At 32.7% G+C, this 20,936-nt stretch overlaps 3 protein-coding genes across 4 annotated transcripts in view; 1 reads left to right on the top strand and 2 right to left on the bottom strand.

Moving 5' to 3' along the window:
• The window catches only part of LOC132726678 (tubulin monoglutamylase TTLL4-like), a 54,692-nt gene extending 52,977 nt beyond the window's left edge, over positions 1-1,715 (bottom strand). Inside the window, exon 1 of the mRNA XM_060712023.1 lies at positions 1,590-1,715. The gene's annotated coding sequence lies outside the window, so the exon portion shown is untranslated. The remainder of the gene's footprint in view (positions 1-1,589) is intronic.
• A 2,779-nt stretch (positions 1,716-4,494) lies between these two features.
• On the top strand, positions 4,495-11,669 carry LOC132726675 (succinate dehydrogenase cytochrome b560 subunit, mitochondrial-like). 2 transcript variants are annotated; one of them, XM_060712017.1, is made up of 6 exons: positions 4,495-4,603; positions 6,462-6,512; positions 7,270-7,377; positions 7,966-8,027; positions 8,889-9,055; positions 9,536-11,669. In XM_060712017.1, exons 1-6 carry the CDS (start codon positions 4,587-4,589, stop codon positions 9,638-9,640), a joined length of 510 nt encoding a protein of 169 aa, XP_060568000.1. In that variant the 5' UTR covers positions 4,495-4,586; the 3' UTR covers positions 9,641-11,669. The 2 variants fall into 2 exon arrangements, with proteins under 2 accessions (XP_060568000.1, XP_060567999.1); XM_060712016.1 differs by lacking the exon at positions 4,495-4,603 and adding an exon at positions 4,751-4,800.
• A 1,152-nt stretch (positions 11,670-12,821) lies between these two features.
• On the bottom strand, positions 12,822-20,433 carry LOC132726674 (transmembrane protein 198-like). Its single transcript, XM_060712015.1, has 4 exons — positions 20,409-20,433; positions 19,508-20,104; positions 16,970-17,106; positions 12,822-16,155 (listed from the first exon to the last, which is right to left on the bottom strand). Exons 1-4 carry the CDS (start codon positions 20,431-20,433, stop codon positions 16,018-16,020), a joined length of 897 nt encoding a protein of 298 aa, XP_060567998.1. The 3' UTR covers positions 12,822-16,017.
• Between the last annotated feature and the right edge of the window lie 503 nt (positions 20,434-20,936).

Below are 20,936 nucleotides of genomic sequence, written 5' to 3'. Positions count from 1 at the left end.
TATTTTACTTTTTGATTAAATTTAAAAAAAATTCATGAAATTAATGATGAATCAGGAGGCATGCTGCTTTCAAGAATAACTTTGATTGAGCGATATATTAGGAATCCAACACTTTTTCCCTTCTTTAAATGGATTTGGTGAACCGGCCAGCTCCAAAAAAAGCTGAGAATGTCTTTTTTCCCCAATATGGGAGGCAAAAAAAAAAAAAAAATTAAAACTGTTGTTGAACATTTACAACCCATAAATTTCCTCACAAGTAGTCAAAACTTTGGGCCCTTTTCCTTAAAGGCCTAAAACCATTGGGAATGGAATGATTAAAGTTTTCCAGTAAACCTAAAAGAAGTATAACAAATTACTGTAAAAATTTATTTGTCAAACTTCTTAATAGTGATACTTTTTCAGTTTTATTTTCTAAAAGATATGAACCAACAACACTGATATAACATGATTTACTATGCAAAAGGTAGTCTTTCACGTCTAAAGTTAAGAGTACAATGTAACAGTTGTCTGTACTGCACAAACATTTTATTTATGAGGTAGGGAACAATGCTTAAACACTATACAGTAATTCAAAGATTATCTGTACATAAATAAAGTAACCCAAACCCGGGTAAAAGTTCTGCCGATATAATCCCATTATATAGATAAATTTAAATTAAATTATTATCATGGGGGATTGACCTTAATGAAAACCAAAATGCCGTGATCAGTGACTCAACTTTGACTCACTGGTACAGTATGAATGATTTTAATTAAAGATGCAGCAGCCAATGCTTGTAAAATAAGTCTGTGAAACTAAGTCCTTTTCATTCAAAGAAACTTACAGAAATATAAGATACTATGGTACACAAGGGCATCCCCCTTTTGAATTTAAAGTTAATACAATATATAATTATATTCATATCATGTCAAACCCCTTACAGGAACATAGACATGACTGCTATCTAACAATCTTGTCATGTGGGTTCAAACTACCTTTAAGGCAAGTCATTCCCTTGAGCAAGAAACTTTATACTCATTGCTCAGTACTGGTTTGTTGTTTTAATGATGGATTTGAATGTGTTCAGGTGTTTTGATGCACAGTCCTTTATTTACTTGTTTAGGGGAAAATTGCACCCTAGAGTTAAAAATTAGGAAAAGGATAAATCCGTCCATTTCATGTTCAGATCATTGTCATATCATAAGCAAATCAGTCAGATATAATATTACTCATCACCTGTAGCTGACAGCAAGATAAACACCGACTGCAACTGTGTGTCATCAGGCAGAAGTAGCCAATACATGCCACATTGAACAAACTATTCAATACATTTCAGTCTATTCAATAAATTAAAGATAAATGTTAAAAACATGAAGGCTTTTCTTCAGATAAACACAGGAACAAAAATATTAACAAGTGCATAACTTAACACAAAAGAAATAAGTACGAACTGGCACGGGTACGAACGTATGAACCAAGTAAATCCGCAAAATCATCAGTTTTGATAAATGGAAATTTGTAATTACCAATTAATCATTAAATAATTATGAAACTAAAATACTTTTTTTACACAATAATGTCATTACGATAAAAATGTTTAATGTTTCACCTTGATTACAACTATTTCCACTCGATGCTAAGTAACAGTCAGTTAAGAACCAATCACAGTGATTTAAACAACTTTTATTGACCAATGAAATTCCATCAGACATTTGTCGGAATACGGCGCCAAAGTGCGCGGACTGGCTTACGGTTTTTACGATTGAACCGAGAAGTATACAAAGACCCTAAGATTTTTAAATACAGAAAAGAAAGAGAGGGGGCGAATAGTAATGTCTTTTTCATATCCTTTAACATTTCAGCTTCAAGATCGATCGAAAAGTTAAAATTCCTTTTGCAAATTGACTCCCAAAATATTTGAACCTAAAGAATGTTTTGCCATTTCAATAATCATCTAACTTTACCTAGTATTACATTCTATACTTTATAGTAGGCCAATTACATAGTATTCAGATGTTTATAAATACTCCTTCTATACGTTGTTTAAATTAGTGAAAAAAAAAACAGTTTCTAGCTCATCTATTTATGATCGACGTAAGACGAGATGTATGGTTGAATTGATATGTTTAATCAGAAGTGAATTTACTGTTTTAATGTATATTTGATCACATATTCAAATTCAAAACAATAAATTACCGTCAATCATGAATATATAGTCAATCACACATGAAATTATTGATATTTAATCAAATTGTGATGTTCACAACTAAAGTTTTAACGCTAAAATAATAAAAAAACATATATTTTTATTGTTTTATATTCTATGTGGTGACACTTTTTTGCTCTGTATGTCCTATCATGTATTTTTCCTTTAGTCTTTCAGTCATATTATCCAACTACCTTCCTTTCCCATTTTCTTATTCTTTGCATATTAAAACTGACGAATTTAACTTCCTTGCATCTTCGTTCCGTTGCAGCTTTTGGGATTCACATTATTCAAACAATTTTAGGGTTTGCTTGCCGAGTTGTTAATTGATATGGTTAATTGTCATACACGCACATACACAGGCACACACGCGCACGCGCACACACACAATATTCCTCGTCTTTCTGTGCACTCTCTTGCTTTATGTTTGTTGGCCTACTGGACAATTTTTTATATAATTAATCTTGTGTGTCGTGATTTGTCAGAGGCTGCTTTCTGTAAACGTCACTTTGCATTGACCCGTGTTCTTAAATTGTTTATAACTAAGCAAATTAAAAGCAATTCAGTTACATGGACATTTTACATTTTATTATAAAAATTAAAACAGTCTTATAAAACTACGCGTGGTCAAACTTCACTCTCTGAAATATCTTCATTTAAATTTCCTTACGATATTTCTTTATGTGTATTTAATTAAGTATGCATTCACTTTTTTCTGTATCAGCAGTTTATTATTTTTTAAATTGCAATTAAATAGAGAAAAACAGAATCCCTAAAGAAAGTCCAACACCACAAAATTGAAAATGTTGCAGGCTCGGTTTGATTGAGCCTGTTCATGGACGGTACTGTACAGTGCAATTTACCGTCCACGCCCCCTAGCACCGGCTTAAGCAGAATTCAACATTTAACACGAAAATGGTGAAATTTTGAATTTATAAACATCCGCAGATGTGTTCATACGGCGGTTATCATGGAACCTTCAATGTGACACAGTAGTGTCATTCCATGAAAAGCGGCGTATGGTCCCCAAGTAAAAGAAAGCTTTTGCCCTAAACGAGAAAACAATGGGCGGAACTAAATAGAATGGAATTTTGAAAGGGGATCTGAGGTTATGAAGCCTGCATATCACAGATAAGACGTCAAAAGACAAATTTAAAAAGCAGGCAACATATCCTAAGGGTGATTATACAGTATTCAAGTAGGAATACTGGAACCACCCAAGTTGAAAATGGCCCAATAGAAGAAACTAAAAGTACCACATAACATGTATACACAACAATGATGTCGTGCTGAACGATCTTCAAGGATCGAAAATATAACATCATTGATTAAATGTACGGGGAGACTTTTTACAGCCGCCACACGGCACAAATAACACGGATGTGACAATAAAAACGCTAAAACTTAAAACTTAATATTTGCTTTACAAAATTATCTTAATTTTATTGAGATTAAGCCCATTATAGGTTTTAAACTGATTTTTGGTATTCAGCTTAAATATCTGTTGTATTTATATTCAGTGTTCTTTTTTCGCAAGTAAGTAATAAAGAAAAATATGTTTTTTATCTTTTTTTTTGCATAATATGGATAGGAAAAATGGTCCCTGTACATAGTATTTCAGAACGGAATATCTTTCAATAACGTAAAGAGTAGATAAGCTTCATTGGCCGTTTTCCCTTTTTGGTATAATTCTTCCATATTACATTTGTACTTCACGAACTGATAATTGGTTGTAAACGAGTTTTTATAAAATTGGGCAAGTGATCTTCAAACACCCACGAAGTCCATTTAACAAGCATATGAAAACTGGAAAGATGGATTTATAAGACTTCCAAGATGAAAAGTATAGGGCCTAGTTCTTCAGAAAGATACAGTAAAGTAATTGGTATTCTGGTGGACTGTTGTTTAAATTTCCATATTAAAAAATATGCTGGTCTCACGGTTCGCTCTGTTCTACGACCATATTTTTAGTACCATAAAATTATTTTAGTACCACAGAACATCTGAAAATCTCGTCGGACAGGTCATTACTGCATGCATTTTGAATATCATAAAAAATAACAATGTCAAATATTTGTTGCATTTATTATTAGAAAATATATTTAAATACATCCTGAAATAACAAAAAATTACATATAAAAAGGAATATATGTGCTGGTCCGAAGTGTCTCCATCATGGTTCGAAATGACCATCACATGGTCCGAAATGTCACAAAATCTGGTCCGAAATGACCAAAAAATCTGGTCCGAAGTGTCTGGTCCGAAACGTCCGTGGTCCGAAATGTCCGTAATTCCAAAAAAAAATACACGTGGTTACGTGCTGTTTTCCAGCCTGTGAAATTGGTTTCATTGTGAACCGTTTTCTTTAAGTGGTACCAGTACGAAAAAGGTAAACAAGCCATGGCGGGCAGTATGAGGTAAATATTTAGAGGACATGCAATGTTTATCAGTTGCAGACTTTAGAAATATGCAATTTTTTTATAAAATCAATACGACAATAGCGGATTAAAATTTTGTCAAACTCGGCAAAATAAAGAACAGGTTTAGTCCCCTTGATGTAAATTTAAGATACATGCACGATGTTACTCAATTATGAATTATGTAATACTAAAAGGTAGGTCATTTTGACCTCTATGTACTGAAATCGGACAGATTTGTATCACAGCGGATGGGCAAATGTCCACCTTAAAATTTCACATCTGGAAGCAAATGTCAACCCTCTAATCGAGGCCCGGCTCTACGGGGGGGGGGGGGTTTAAGGGGGTGAAGCCCCCCCCCCCCTCCCAGACACCCTGGCTTAAAATTATTTTTTTTATTTAAGCTAGCATATTAAGGGTGAAATATTAACAAAAACGGGCTTAAGGGTGAAATATTAACAAAAACGGGCTTAAGATAAATGTAAGTCACTAAATCCTTGTATATTGGAGCCTAGACTCCTGCTGATCGAGTTTCCTGTCAGTCAAAACACTATAGGCCCCGCCCTATGCCTCAAGGCAATTTCTCAGCATACTGTTTTTGACTCCAGGTCATGCAGACGCTATTCATAGATTACCCTCGGTCAGTGTAGAGGGACATTAACACTATTTGGGCTTATGACATTGCATGTTTTGTTTTAGTGACAAGTATATTATCAAGAATATTATATCTCAAATGAGATGTCCAGTAAAATATGCTATTGTATAATTTGAACTAGAAGAGACAACAAGAGTACGTCTTAACATTCCAAGATTTAATACACAAGTGATGTTACATGTAGCATGCTATGGAGGCGGAGCTTATCAGCAACTAAAGTCTGTTTCAATATATATCAATATAGAACAGACATAAAAAATCATATTTTTAGAAAAATAATAAAGAGATTTCATTTAAACTTTGTTTGTTTGTTGTGCATTATGTATAACATAAACAGAAAGAAAAATATTTGGTAACTGTCACTTTTGTGAGAATTATTTCCCCTTTTTCATTCTGATTAATCGTCTACATAATACTGGGTAAATTAACATAAAAACTCGTAAATGAGTAGACCAATATACTAGTAAATTAGAAATTGTCCCCTTTACAGGTGTGGGGCAGATCAATATGTCGATCAACACACATTTTAGCTGACCTATTTGAAGAATAGGGAAAGCAATTTTACTCAGGCAAGTTGTCATGGGTGTCACACATAAAGTCTTTGATCAAGTTGTTGTGTGCAAGTCTCCAAAACTACAAATGGAAATGGGTTGAAACTTCACACACATATTTGTGAGCTAAAAAAGAGGTTACTGTCCGAGGCCCAGAACTCTTAACATAGATTTTGATAGAATTATGGCCCTTTATGAAGTTATACATTATCCTGTTTTTCACAATCGAGCACTAAGAAAAGTCAAGCATATTGAGCTGCCAACAGCTCTTATTTCACAGGGTTGTTTGCATTATAAGAGAGAAGATAGTCTGCAAATATATGACATTTTTCTCACAATGAGCTTAGAGACCAAAATGTAAATTGACACATAAATATAAAATCATTTACCCACATTAATTACAATGACAAATGCCACAGAATGAGAAAAATGTGCAGTCTGATCATGGCTAGAAAACAAAAGACCCTAATATAGCTTTTCAGAGGTCTACTGACGGAGCTGTCTGGGAGTGTAAAGATTCTATCTCATATAAGGATCTAGTCTATAAAGATTGGCTTAATTGGTAGAAATGATTTGTAATTTATTTATTATTTAAATGGAAAATAAATATTTGCTGATTAAATTATACATGAATTGCTTTGTTCTGTTTTAGGTTGAATACAGTTCCAAGATTGCTTCAAGCATCAAAGTGCTTTCAATCATGGTATAAAATTATTTTGAACAACTTCGATTATATTCCATTTGTATACATGTATATTATTATGAATAAAATCACTATTGAATTATGTATAATATGACTATTTTCAGTGGTCCAGTTTCGGCATAGGATCTGTTCAGACTCGTTCAATTACATTTTTCTAGAAAACTGGCTATTCATAAAAATTATGAGCTGCCAACAGATTGTCAGAAACACATAATACATTATATTATCAACAAAAAATTCAAATGTGAGAAATATTTCAATGAAAAGAGCATTGAGGAAACCGGAACTGGTCCTGTACCGGAACTGGTTACTTGACTGTAGTTACGAAATGGTGGAGAATGGTATAGTGCACTTTAAAATATGCTTAAAATAAAAAAAAGCACAGCATCTCGTAGAAAATGAACTATGGTGAAATGTAAAAAAAAATATTACCTTGAATTGATGATAAACAAAGATATATAAATAATTATTTGATATTGAATGCATTTGAGCCGCGTCACGACAAAACCAACATAGTGTGTTTGCGACCAGCATGGTTCCAGACCAGCCTGCACATCCGTGCAGTCTGATCAGGATCCAAGCTGTTCGCTTACAGACCCTATAACAAGTAAATAAACTGATAGCGAACAGCATGGATCCTGATCAGACTGCGCGGATGCGCAGGCTGGTCTGGATCCATGCTGCTCGCAAACCCATTATGTTGGTTTTGTTATGACGCGGCTCATTTAATGATGACGGTTTTTCTATCGTTGTACAGTATAATACCAGCATCTTCACAGACGAAGGCTGCTGATCAGATGGAGAAATACTGGAAGAAAAACAGGGATCGTAACCGCCCTCTGTCACCTCATCTTACAATTTATAAGTAAGTTTTTTTGTTTTTTGTTTTTGTTTTTTTCTAATACGTGTAATCAATTGCCGCAATATTCAACAGTTTACAATGAAATGCAGTAAGTACTTTAGTCAACTATCTGTAACTCAATAAGGTTATAGTTGACAGTGACAAAAGTAAGTTTTGTGACTGTCAACTGTAAACTTATAATTCAACTGTAGAAAGTTCACTAGACCTACCTTATCTTCCCACTTAAAATACCATAAGTTTTTTTATTGTCGACTGCCATTTTATCAACTTCTTTCAACTTGTATAATTGTCTAAAAATAATTTTGTGGCTGTCAACTATATATCCTTCTTAAGCAAAATTAATATCAGGCCTGCCACCTCTTTGGCATTAAGGGAAACCTTCCTTGTGGTTACTAAAAGGTATCTGTATCTCAACCCATAGATCATTGGTTTTGATCCTTACTCTGGCCTGGGTTTGATCTTGACAAGGACACAAGTATATCTCAAATTTTAACATCAGTACGTATTGATCAAGAAAGAGAATTGAGAAATTTTAAAATAAGTTTCAAGCTTAGTTAACAAGCTAAAATAAAATGCTTTGCTTTATTTCAGATTACCAGTGACGGCAGTGATGTCTATATCTAACAGAATAACTGGAACAATTCTAACTGCAGGTAAATTATATAACATATAGACAAGATGTTGTATTAATGAATTTTAAGCTGCATTTCATTATCTGACTAAATTAGTTAAAAAAGAAATAAATCAAACTGATGAAAAATATATTCAGTTTAATTTGTCTAGCTAATTAATTATCTCTTTTACTAGGGTATCCATGGCCGAGTGGTTAACTCAAATGATTTCAAACCACTTGCCCCTCACCGCTGTGGGTTCGATTTTCTGCCTGGAATTTTGGATTCTTTCATGTGAGGAAGCTATTTAGCTAGCTTACAGAAAGTCAGTGGTTCTACTCAGTTGCCCGTTTGTGCCTGAATTTATGTACAGAGGGGGCACCTGTGGTCTTCCTACACCAGTAAAGCTGGAATGATGCAATATGACATATACTGTGTTGATGCGATGTAAAAAACAAATAAAAAAATTCTGTTTGATAACCCAGGTGTGTCATTGGTGCTGAAATATAACATCGAGAAGTACATGTAGTTGTTACTTTTTCCCCCATGTATAGCTAGGTTGTCAACTTATCAGCTTGACTCAGAAAGTGCAAGCTTGACTTACTTCTACTACTTACCTTGAAAATTAACTTTTATGCCCCTGCTTTTTAGAAGGGGGGCAGGGCGGGGCGGGGGATATAGATTAGTCCTTGTTTGACAGCCACTTTTCCCTGCTGTCTCACAAACGGTTTGTAGACTGACAGAACAGTGGAATGTAGGGGCATCATTGTGCTATGAACACGTTTCTAGTTTGAAATTTGAAATCTTTTGAATATAATTGACTACCTACATCATGTATTTATGTATTAGATATTTTACCAAATTTTGTATATTTGACTAGATTTATATGTTCATTATTTTCAGTGATATATGGGGGACCAATTATTTACCTGCTTGGTAGTAACGATTTTGCTGGTTACCTGCAGATGGTACAGAGTTGGGGACCAGTCGGGACGGGATTGATAAATCTAACTAAATTTACTCTTGCCTTTTCCTTTAGCTACCATACTATAGCCAGTATCAGACATTTAGTAAGTACATGTACCAAAGGTATAAAAATTGTCTTTGAAAAAATCAATAAGCACATTTTAAATTGATTTGCAAACTAATCATGAATATGCATTTCTGATATGAAGAGCAGATATGTTTAAATCTTAGTGATAAAGTATAACTCCGAAATATTTTGATGGAACAAATAGTTGCCTTTTTATCTTCCTTCTGTCAAGGCAAGACTCGTACTCTTTCTCATAGCATTTTCCTTTATTTTCTGATACCCTGGATGTTTTGGTAAACACTCATATTTCATGATACTTAACACTCATATTTCATGCATATCCAAGCAGTCTGACCAGGCTCTATACTGTTGGTAATTTTGAAATCCTTTTACTTTTGAATGGACTGTTCCAAATTCAGAACAGCAAAAGCAGTTCAAAAATTTGGCAGGTTCAAGGTGTATCTAATGTTTCATAACAGAAATATAACAGTTGTATATAATAACTTATTTATTGTAGGCATGGGACATGGTGATGGGCTTCCAGTTACCACAAATAGTTAAAACGGGCTGGGCAGTGTTGTTCTTCACATTGTTGATGACAGCTGCCTTGATGGCCTTGTAATTATGATACCTGCATTGTTACCATGGCAACTAAACTGGACTGCTTCTCTGATGGATCATTTATCAAACCCCTGTCTTAGACAATAAAATATTAATTTGTGGACCAGCCTATGAAATTGTAATTGTTTTGTTCATTTAAACCTCAGTTTTTACTTGCTTCAGATAAAAGTTGAATTTTTAGACCAGTCAGTTAAATCAAGTAATTGATTGGTTGATTCAAATCTCAGTTTCCAAATTGACCAATGAAAGTGTTCCTATTCAAAAAGCGTAGAGTGGTTATAAATTTCTGTTTTATTTTCTGGAATGCAATCCAGTTTTGGATTAAATTAAAGATAGAATAGATTAGAATAGATAATTAAGAATAGATTTAAGACTATTAGCCAATGGTGCATTTTAGATATATATTAACCAAGAAAAAGCAGAAAAAATGTGATGTCATAACAAGTGACCTTAAAATCTCTGTGATTTGTCAATGAAATGTTGAATGATCTGCATTAGGCCAGTGCTGTTTTCATGAATGTCAAAACCAATGTGCTAAATTATTTGAGTCATGTGCTTTATTTGTGAACATAGATATTGAAGATGTAGATTTATATCTAAAATTTAAACCTGTTTTCTGTAAATATAATTAGGGGTATATGACTCTATTATTATTGATTTGTTGTTAAACCAAAATCACTTGCTCACTTCAATTTGGATGATTTTTATTTGATTTTGTTATTTACGTTTAATTTAGACTTTTATTTACATTAAGATTTATGACAATTTCCAAACAGGAAACTACTAAGTATTATCATGATGTTGAAATATGTGATATTACATATACATTATACATTTGTATTATGTGAACATTGTTAATTAGTAGAGAAACTTGTTAAAACTACATAAAATGTTATTTTCATTACTTGACAAGAAAAATGGCATTTCATTTCAAAGGGAGTTAACTTTGTTTCACATACAGCTATAGACAATTTTTCTTAAACATTCCTTGTTTAAAATCAGCGACCAAAGTTGCTGAATTTACCAACATTTAGAGGCTCTTTTTACAAGCCAGACTATTTAGCTTTTGTTGAACCCTTCCAGTGCCGGAACTGCGTGTTGTCATTGCTGCAAATATAGAACCAGGCTGGTGCTTGAACTTGGGCGAGTAGCCTGTGGGGCCAGGATAGAGACAGGCTAGGCTAAATGTACATGCTGTCTGACCATGTTCTATACTGTTGGCAAACCAATATCAAAAATTCAGCCTGATTACCCTGAAATTGATAATGGACAGTTCCAAATCTGGAAGCTTGGCAGGTTCATTTAAGAAATTAAGGGTGGATAAGGGTTTAAATTTAACTTGTTTCTTTTTTTTATTTATTTACATGTACCAAAATGTTCTTTATATTTAAAAGTGCTCAGAGATTGTTATTTATTTTTGTCTCTTAATTTAAATGACTGTGTAATGACTGTGTATTGAATGTTTAAGAAATAGAACAAGACAGGTAAAAGATGTGTGCTAGAAAAAAATCCTGCAGTCTTGTTAATGAATGATACCATTATATAACTATGTTATTTTATTACTTGTAAGATTTGTTTGGTCATTTCACTATGAAAAATCATTATGTAAATTGTGTTGGTTCTGTAATCAGTTGTTTTGTGGAACAAAATTTTATAACAAGTGAGTGACAAAAAATTTATCAAAGAAATTTGAACAAGGAGGGGTAGTGAATGTGACAAAATTTAAAAGTGACTGGATGTGTACATTGTATATGTATATCAAATGCTCATTTTTATTTGAATTAGCTCAAAAGAAAAAAGTCAGGGAATTTAGTCAAATATTTATTTTTGTATATTTATATCTGAACAAAATTTCACAATGTATTGCCACTATATATGTTTACACGTTGTATGTCCACCAGTATTAAACTTTATCATAACAATCAATGTTTTTACATGTTTATTGTAATTTAGCTGAAATTTGATGTTTCATGTTACTTGTTGGTTTTCATTCTCAAAAGTTTTTAGAATAAATTGGGTTTTCAAAAATGTTTCTTTGTTGTTTATATCATGGAATGCCTAAGTTCCCTCACTTGTGTGTGTATTTGTGTTTATTTATACCCGGCACCGGTTGCCCATATGGGCGAGTCCTCCAGAAGAGTATTAGTCATTTTAGATTTTGGAGATAGTGCAATTACAGATACAGAAAGATGCTTCAATTCCAGAAGCTTCTCCTGGTTCTTTAGTGTGCCAAGCACCCATACACGGGACCTCGATTTAAAGTCTCATCTGAAAGACTGATTATCAATTTTTAGTTGGCCAGCCCAGGAATTGAACCCACAATGTCGAGATTACAAGTCTCGCGCTCTAACTGATTGAGTTATGCAGGCTGGTAAGTTCCCTCACCCAATAACTAAAACTTTATATAGCTAGTAAAAGGAATTGCAGAATTCAAGAAACTACCTTGTTTAATTTTTTTGATTATCTCCCTTTATGATGTTTAACACATGTCTAATATCTCATTGAAACTTCACATAGTTTTGATTTAGTGAGTGGGAATGCATTGTCAAAGTACTATATGGAAAATGTATTTACATTAGTTAGTTCTTGAATAACCTCCTTTGAAAATACTCTGGGAATTGAATTTAAAATATTGGAAGGATTTAATAATTTAAAGACCAGAAAAAGAGTGCATTGTCCAAGAAATAAAATGCTACTTTGCTTAATGTTTTAATTATCTCCCTTTATTCACTTGCTTATTATATATACCCAATTGGCTAATGTTTGATATATTTGGTACCAACTGAGCTATCCGGCCGCTTACACATCTTCCCTCCTACATAGTGAACAGTTCTGAACTGTGACAAACTCCCTTGCTATATTGAAATTCGTCCTCGAATTTCACAGAGTTACAGAGAAATGTGAATAGAATTTGAGCTATATTCAGTCAAGGCCCCACGTTGGGTGCCAAATGTCACAGGGGGGAGAAAAATGTGCAGTCTGACCTGCAGTCGAACCCGGATCCCTCCGAATACTGTTCCCCATCTCTAGCACCCGAGCTATCCGGCAGCAAACTCATCTCCCCCTACATAACAGTTCTGAACTGTGACACTAAAATACTTTTAAATCTGGACAAAACCAAAAACAACAAAACAAAATTTTAAAATCAAAGATCGAGGGAATAAAATCAAAATAAACAAAAGTTTGTACTTGTTTGTTTGTTTTTTTATTTCAATTTCACTACTTGGAACCATTTCCGGACAATGTCAATGGTGCAGCATATAACAAACATGACTTAAAAATACAAAATATAACAAGATATACAGGTATTTCTATCACCTAACAATAGCTAATTTTTATCAACAATCTATGACAAAAACATATAAATAAGTGTACTTGAATGTCAAACCTTGCAAATTATAATCATCAACTTATTGCAGTAACGAGTTAACTCGTGTTGAATTGTAATAGGATTGAATTCATTACTGCACTAAAGTGACAAAAATGACATTTAGACCATGTAAAACAAATACCAAAGTTTGTGAGGAAGATGATATACATGTAGATTTTTTATTTTATTTTACAGACATGTAGAACATGGGTATGTTAATGAAGTCTTGCTTTTCAAATTTAAAAGTTTTGTTGGAATTTATGTCCCACCAACACAGTAAAGGTCATATGGCAACGTTCCAGCTTTACTGGTAGAGGTAGACCTCGGGTGCCCCTCCATGAATTATTTCAGACACAAAGGCGCACCTGAGCAGAACAACGTGTTTCATAAGCTAGATGGATACCTTCCTCACTTGAATGAATTCAAAGTCCCTAGCGGGATTTGAGCCAATAGCAGTGAGGGGCAAATGGTATGACTGCATGAACGAATGTACAGGCTGGCCTGGCTCTAATACCGGTGACAAAAGGCTAATCACTTTTGGTTCCTGTAGGTTACAGGTTCAAGCTTTAAGCTGCTAGCACTCTTAGAATTGAGTAAAAAAATAAAGCTAAAAATACATTTCAAAAGTATCCAAACACATCAGTATAAAACCAAAATCATGATGTAAAATCAATTTTCTTATTATTGTTAAGACAAAATTTTAAAACAGAAATTTAAGAAAAGAAAAATTATGTAACAAAGTTGTTTTAGGACATAATTTTGAATAATGTGAAAAAATATATATTTAAAAAATGGAGAAATTATTACACATGTCTAAAAAATCTCAAATACATGTACTGGTACACAACTGGACCATATATTTACAAAATAACCTTTGAATTCCACCTAGACTGTATGACAGAAAATAGATACTTTAAAAATATATGATGAAAACAATAAAAATTCACTCAATTTGTGTACTTTCTGATAAAAGTTGCTGTTTATTATTGTCATATAAGTTAACTAAGATGTAACTCTTTACTAATGTAAAAAAAAGAAAACTGGCAAAAATAACAGAGCTTCATCTTGACTTTCTTCAGGGAATCAACAAAGTGGTCAAACAGTTTTTCTTTAATCATAATTTATACACATAGCATAATTTTCACATTATCCCTCCAGTTCATAAATTATACATTTACCATACTCGATAGTATATCATATGCGCAGCTGTTTATTCAAAGTACATAAAACGTTAACACTTTTATTCAATAATTGACATTTTTTGACAATTTACATGCATAGCTAATTAATTAACTGTATGTATGTGTATATAAAATCTTTATTACCATAACCTTTGCAGTCATAAATAACATGTTGTGTCCAATATAAATGTAAAAGTATGTTAAAACAACAAACATTTCTGTATATATATTGCATTTACATAAAGTAGTACTAGTGCAGATTTATATACAACAAACTACTGTTGTTCCTTCATTATGTTTCTTCATTAACAAATCTGTTAACTTTCATTTATTGTATAAATGTTAAATTTCTTATTTACTCAGAATGAAACACTGGATGTATTTTCTGCAAGACATGATATACATGTATACACTCAAATAAAACAAAATATCTGACATATATACATGTATGTCTGAATATTCCTATTCCTTAAAATTAAATTTCACAACATTAAAATTTTATTCTATGCTTTTTTAACATCTAAAATGTCTTAACCGAGCCTGCAACATTTTCAATTTTGTGTTGAAAGATTCTTTATTTCTTTCTATTGTATGATAAAAATCTGTATCATTTTACAGTGAGATACATTCATATATTTCATTGAAATAAAATTATATTTTCTATTCATCTTTCAGAATATTCTATAACAAACATGCAAATGTTTAAACACTTGCTTTTTAATAATCTAAATCTTAAAGGTTCTCCACTGAGGTTTTTTGACATGACTGGACTGGTATTTATTTCTCAAGATTAATGTTCCATTTAATGTACATGTATGTATATCTAGGCCAATAACTTGTGTGCAAAATTTCAGATCATTTGCTCACGAAAAAATAATTTTTTATTACAAAATGACCTAAAAATGAAAAGCATTTATACGCTTTCAACTAAAACTGGGTTCAGAATTGCATTTATCATTGATTTTTAATTCAATTCTGAGTACATTATTATCTTTTTTATATTGTTTATTGTTTTTTTGGGGGGTTTGGTGCTCCAATTGATCCAAGATAGTATTTTTAGGTTTTCAGGTTTTTGGACCTCTGTGGAGTTCCTTTAAGAAAGTCATTAAAAATTACTATAAGTATGTGTACTACTGTGCAACATATAACCAACTACTAAAACAAGAAACAGTTTCACTATGTTAACCACCAAATAATTCATTTTTTCATTCAGTGACAAAAACAAAACAACCACAATGATAATTTACATCATCAACTGATATTATGAACACAAAGTCACACAATTCCTTCATAGAAATGTTCGCTCTCTTAGTTTGTCTAACATAAAATTCCTGTGTGCGAAAAACAAAAAGACTGGAATATTTTGTCAGTATCTGAAACATATCCAACTCATGTCCGAAAATAACTGAGCCAGCCAGACATATCAATTTAATGCCAGCATAAAACATTTTCATGTAATAAACTTTCACTTAAGACAATTAGCAAAGGTTCCACAGTGCAAGGTCAAGGTTGATATAACATTTATAATCATATTTTGAGCTTGACCATCTTTCACATTTGCTCTCATCTGAACAATGACCCCCCTAAAAATTGATATGACACAAATTTATGCAATCAGTCACTACCTAGGTTAAGGTCATTCAAGGTCATCGATGTATATCTAAATACATCTTGAACAATTGACACAAATGCATATTCCCAGATGTTGTATGCTTTCAAAAGTTCATTGTAAGGAACTTTTTAACTCCCTTATTGCACCAGCATTGCAGAAAGCTGAAGCCAAGCATGGCTGAATATAAACACAGTCACAAAGGTCAAAGATCAAGGTCAAACTTCTGGAATCTGGGTCAATGTTGTGTTAGTGCTCTCAGGTTCATTTGAGGGCTCTCCTTGTGGCTCTGTGGGAACTGGAGTCAGGTTACGTAATGATGGCGACAATTTGTTCTGTAGGGTCTGGATATAGTTCTGAAATCAAAATAATGATTTTAATATTAGTTCATTAATAATTACTTTACACATTATTCATAAAATGCTGATAGTAAAGAAAACGTAATTTCAACCACTCTCAAATCTGTTTTCTGGAACTTACCAGTACTAAAAAATCAAATAACCCCCTTGTATCCCCAGGGTTACAACCCATGATCCATGGGTTTAAATGCAGAAAAATAAACCATTTAAGGCCATAGCTTCCCTTTAACATACAATATCCATAAATTTCCCTTGTATCAAATTATTATAGCTTGTTACTTATAACTTCTATTTTCGTTTAATTTTCTATATATAGAATTACTGAAACCAGTTATTTATAAATACTATTTACCAGCGAAAATGGTTTATCATCCTATATATATATATTTGCTTACTCAGCAATCTTTAAAGCATCTCTGATTCACAGAGGTAATAATTAGGATGTACTATATCTAGCTACAGTAGGTCACTGGATCAAAGGACTGTTTACTTGTGACTGAAATAATGCACAGAGCAGCATGCAAGGTCTTTTGTCTCCTGTAGCTTTGTAATGTACAGTTTTGATATACTGTGTGATAATAATACTGCATGTTTATAACATCGCTTTTCATTGGATAATGGTGACATTTATGTAAACTTTATACGCTGTGAATTTATGAAAGAAATTCATGTTTTCCTCTTAAAAAAAAAGGAATTTGTTGTATGATAAATTCATTATAACATAACTTTAAAAGAAACTGAAAGAACTAAAACTGCCACTGCCCTGGTGCAGTTAACCAGTATATAAGTATATGACATAAAGTAAGTATACCTGTGAAATGACGTCTCCGTTGACACGTCGGACCTGGTACAGATGCCGGTATCGTGACTGGTGCGGGTTCTCCTTAGGTTTCTCTTTGGGTCGTGTCCTCTTTATAGTTACTGTCTCAGTTCGTCTGTTCTGTAGCACTGTGATAACATTTAAATTATAATAATAATGATAACAACAAAACTGAAGTGAGATATTTATAACTATCACTCACTGGGCATGGTAGGAAATAGATATAGCTATAGGTAAATATATATATATAATATTTTACACCTTTCCTTGAAATATTTGCACAATGACACCCAACAGATGGTTAGAAATCCATTAAAGCAAAAATATGCAAATTTTCATTAAATATAACATTAAATAGAAAGAAACTCTGACTGTCTTCTTGAAAAAAAATTATAGTAATGTCTTCTCAAAAAAGAGACAATATATGATAACACATCTTATTTTGATGTGAAACATTTACAGGGTATTAAACACTAAACCCAAAGAATTTGTGTAATAGATTTCTCTAATGCTTCAGATTTTAAGAATCCATTAGTCCAAATGTTTAATCAAGAGATTTAAACATCAAAATACAAAAACTGGACCACCAACAGCTTTGAGTCTGGTCAGACTGCTTTGATAAGCGGGCTGGCATGACTCTAAACTGACCGCAATGGCTAAATTGAGGTTCGGACCCCATCGGGCTATTCAAAATACAATTTACAAAAAAAAAGTAATCACTACCTGCTTACACTAATAACCACAAAATAATAGACTGTTTCATTGTTTTAATAAACCCATATATCAGATGTTTTATAATTGTATATCTATAAATCAAACACGGACAGCTGTCATACAATACGTTGTATGTATTATTAGGTTAACAGTAAATTACCAGACTAGACAAGACATAAAATCTATATAAATGTTAACCATATTTATCAGTAGAGACAATCAAAAACACCTAGGTTATTATTACAAATCATTCATCAGTTTTAATGCAGATAACAATCTTAGTGGTATATACAATATGCATATAAGTACAGGAATATAAATTTAACCAAGGGAGCTTACTCCTGTAGTCTTGTATTGAAGTCTTCAACCAACAGGTTATTTTGTTAAATTCAAAGGGTAATTTAAACCAATGGGTTGCTTATAAAACCAACAGTTCACTTATTTAAATAAAAAAATTATTGAGTTACTTATCAAACCAAAGATTACTTATTAAACCAAAGAGTTGCTATTTAAACCAACTAATTATTAAACCTAATCGAACAAATTCATTAAATCTTTGGTAAGTTGTGCTTAAATAATACCTTTTTTCAAACTGTTTGTTGGGATAAGGTCCCCCTTGCCCAAAAACATTTATCCTACAAATTTTGTAATAAATGAGACTTGTGGAACCAAATGGTATGTACATATATTTAAATCTAGAAAAATACCATGGACATAAAGCAGAGATCAGAACAGAATCTGGTTAGAGGACATGGATGCTCAGGCTGGCCTAACTTTACACTGGTCATAAATTGAGGGAAAAGATAGAAAAATGTATAGCAAAATGCATTCAGCTCTTATCATAACACCATAGATTAAGATTGGAATATGATAAATAAATATCAAATGAGTCAGGAGCTATTTATCTTGTTACTGAAAGCCATGAGTCAAAACACCAGGCAGAGTGTGTAGCTGACTCAGAAAAAATTCTTAAATCTCACAATTTTTTTAAGAAAAGCAATATTTGGTTTATATAGAGGATATTTGTTTAGTTCAGTGTAAGATCGGAATATATTTCACCGAGTGAGCACCAAAAGGTATATTTCACGAGTGGCGCAGCCACGAGTGAAATATGAACTTTTGGTGTTCACAAGGTGAAATATATTTCGATCTTACACTAAACTAAACAAATTTTCTTTTTATTATATGCAAAGAAACGTTTTAAAAAGACATTAAACCTAATACTGAATGAAAAGCGCGCCAAATAATAATGTGACGTCATTTATGACGTCACATCATTAAGTTGGTACCCAGTTCTGTGCACGCTGGTATTTCACTGAAACAACGTAAGGGGCTTAAATTCAAAACAGTGAAATTATCAAAGTGGTAATTTCACTGTTTCAAACAGTGAAATTACCAGTTTTAAATCACTGATATATTTCTATAAACCACCGAAAAGCATGTAATAAAAAGAATTTATTTTAGTTTGATTGTGTAGAAAGCTTAGAGCTAATAGAAACACTCCTGAATCAAACCAGTACTGAACAATGAGTGTACAGTTTCCCTACCTATGCTGCTCAACAAAACTACTTGAAAGTGGAAGCTTGGCCAAGTGGTTAATGCATTGGACTAGTAATCTAAGGATTGCTGACCGCGTCGGTTCAAACCCTGTCAGGGACCAGCTGTTGTTTCCTTGAGCAAGAAACCTTGCATTCATTGCTTAGTTCCAGGAACGGATTTGAGAGTGTTTCAATAAGCCAATAGCTTCCAACACAATTAAACTAAAACAAGTTTGTATAAACTAACAAAACTGCATAATTATAATAAAAAACTTACCCTGTTTGTGACTAAACCCTTGTCCAGTAATTTTCCACTGAGTGACCGATCCGACCAGAAAACAGAACGGCCAGCAGCCGAGTATGATCCACGAAAACCAGCACAATGATGGCGAGTCATCCGCTTTAATCCTTTCCCACATGTACATCATCAAAAGAAATTGTTCGATGAAATAGTCTATACATGAGATCATTAAAAGTCCTCCAAACAAACTTGTTCCGAGAATTGTTCCCGATTTTTGGAATTTTAGCGTCAATAGAGCAAATATTACACCGATCGCCACCAATATCCCGATCGGAATCCATATTATTTCGAGATGATAAATTTGTTCAATGACGATTAGAATTCCCGTTGCTATGGAAATGCCGAAATTGAACCCGGTCATAAAGAGCCCTATATATTGCACGAACATTGTGAGAAGACCACATAAAATTCCGGCACCTAATGAAATTCCGGCATTTATGAGCGGAGTAAACGTCTTTTCTTCGAGACAGATCATGTAGACTAGTACAGAACCGAACAGGAATCCGGTTAGAAACATCACCGCCTTGAAAAACCGGTAACCTGAAAATATTAATAATATATATATAAATATATTGTATACAATCATGTATTTAAAAAGTTTACTATACAAATCATCAACAATGTGTGTATTTTATGCAATATTTAGATAAACATGTATTTCATATTCCAATGGTACTTTTATATTATTAGAAATAATAATGATAACTTGTAATTTGAATCCTTCATCTTAGAAAAGGCATCCTGGAAAATTCAACAAAATGTGTTTTTTAAAACCAAGGACACATCATTGTTAAAATGGCAAATGTAGTGCAGACAGCCACTGTTGCAAATTATGGATTTTTGGTAATAATGAATGACATTTTATATAAAATCTAACAGTCAGCCACTTTAACTTTCGGCATGCTGGCTGTGACTGAATCAACCCATGCAACCCGCTTCAGATCATGGTCTGAACTATTTGTTCATTCAATACTTAGTATGAAATTTTTCCTAAAAAAAGATGAATGGTCTTGATCTTAATGAAAGATGTAAAAGTGTATTCATTACATATACCATAGTAAGATAAGATTTAAAGGCCCATTATGCCACAGAAATGCTTTTATTCTTATCTCTCAAAAGCTTTTTGATTTTGGTGTACTTTTATAGTATCCAAAATGTTACTCATTTGCCAATAAGATCAACAATCTTTTTCATCTCTTGCTTTTTTGGCATTAATTACAGTAAAACTGTTATAGTGAATTAGTATTTTGTTTGGAAGTTGAAATACTACTTTGTATACATCAGTTACTTTAATGACAAACTATTTCACATTTATCGCCACTTTCTTCAGGTAACAAGCATCTAACATTCTCTTAAACCATTATTTAAACATTATGAAATTCATGTTTGCCGGGTTTTTTTTTAA

The sequence above is a fragment of the Ruditapes philippinarum genome, unplaced genomic scaffold (assembly GCF_026571515.1).
Source record: "Ruditapes philippinarum isolate M1 unplaced genomic scaffold, ASM2657151v2 ctg1506_1_1_1_1, whole genome shotgun sequence".
Lineage (NCBI taxonomy): Eukaryota > Metazoa > Mollusca > Bivalvia > Venerida > Veneridae > Ruditapes > Ruditapes philippinarum.
Note: the sequence above shows the minus strand (reverse complement) of the source record. Positions and strands in the feature narration are given on the sequence as shown.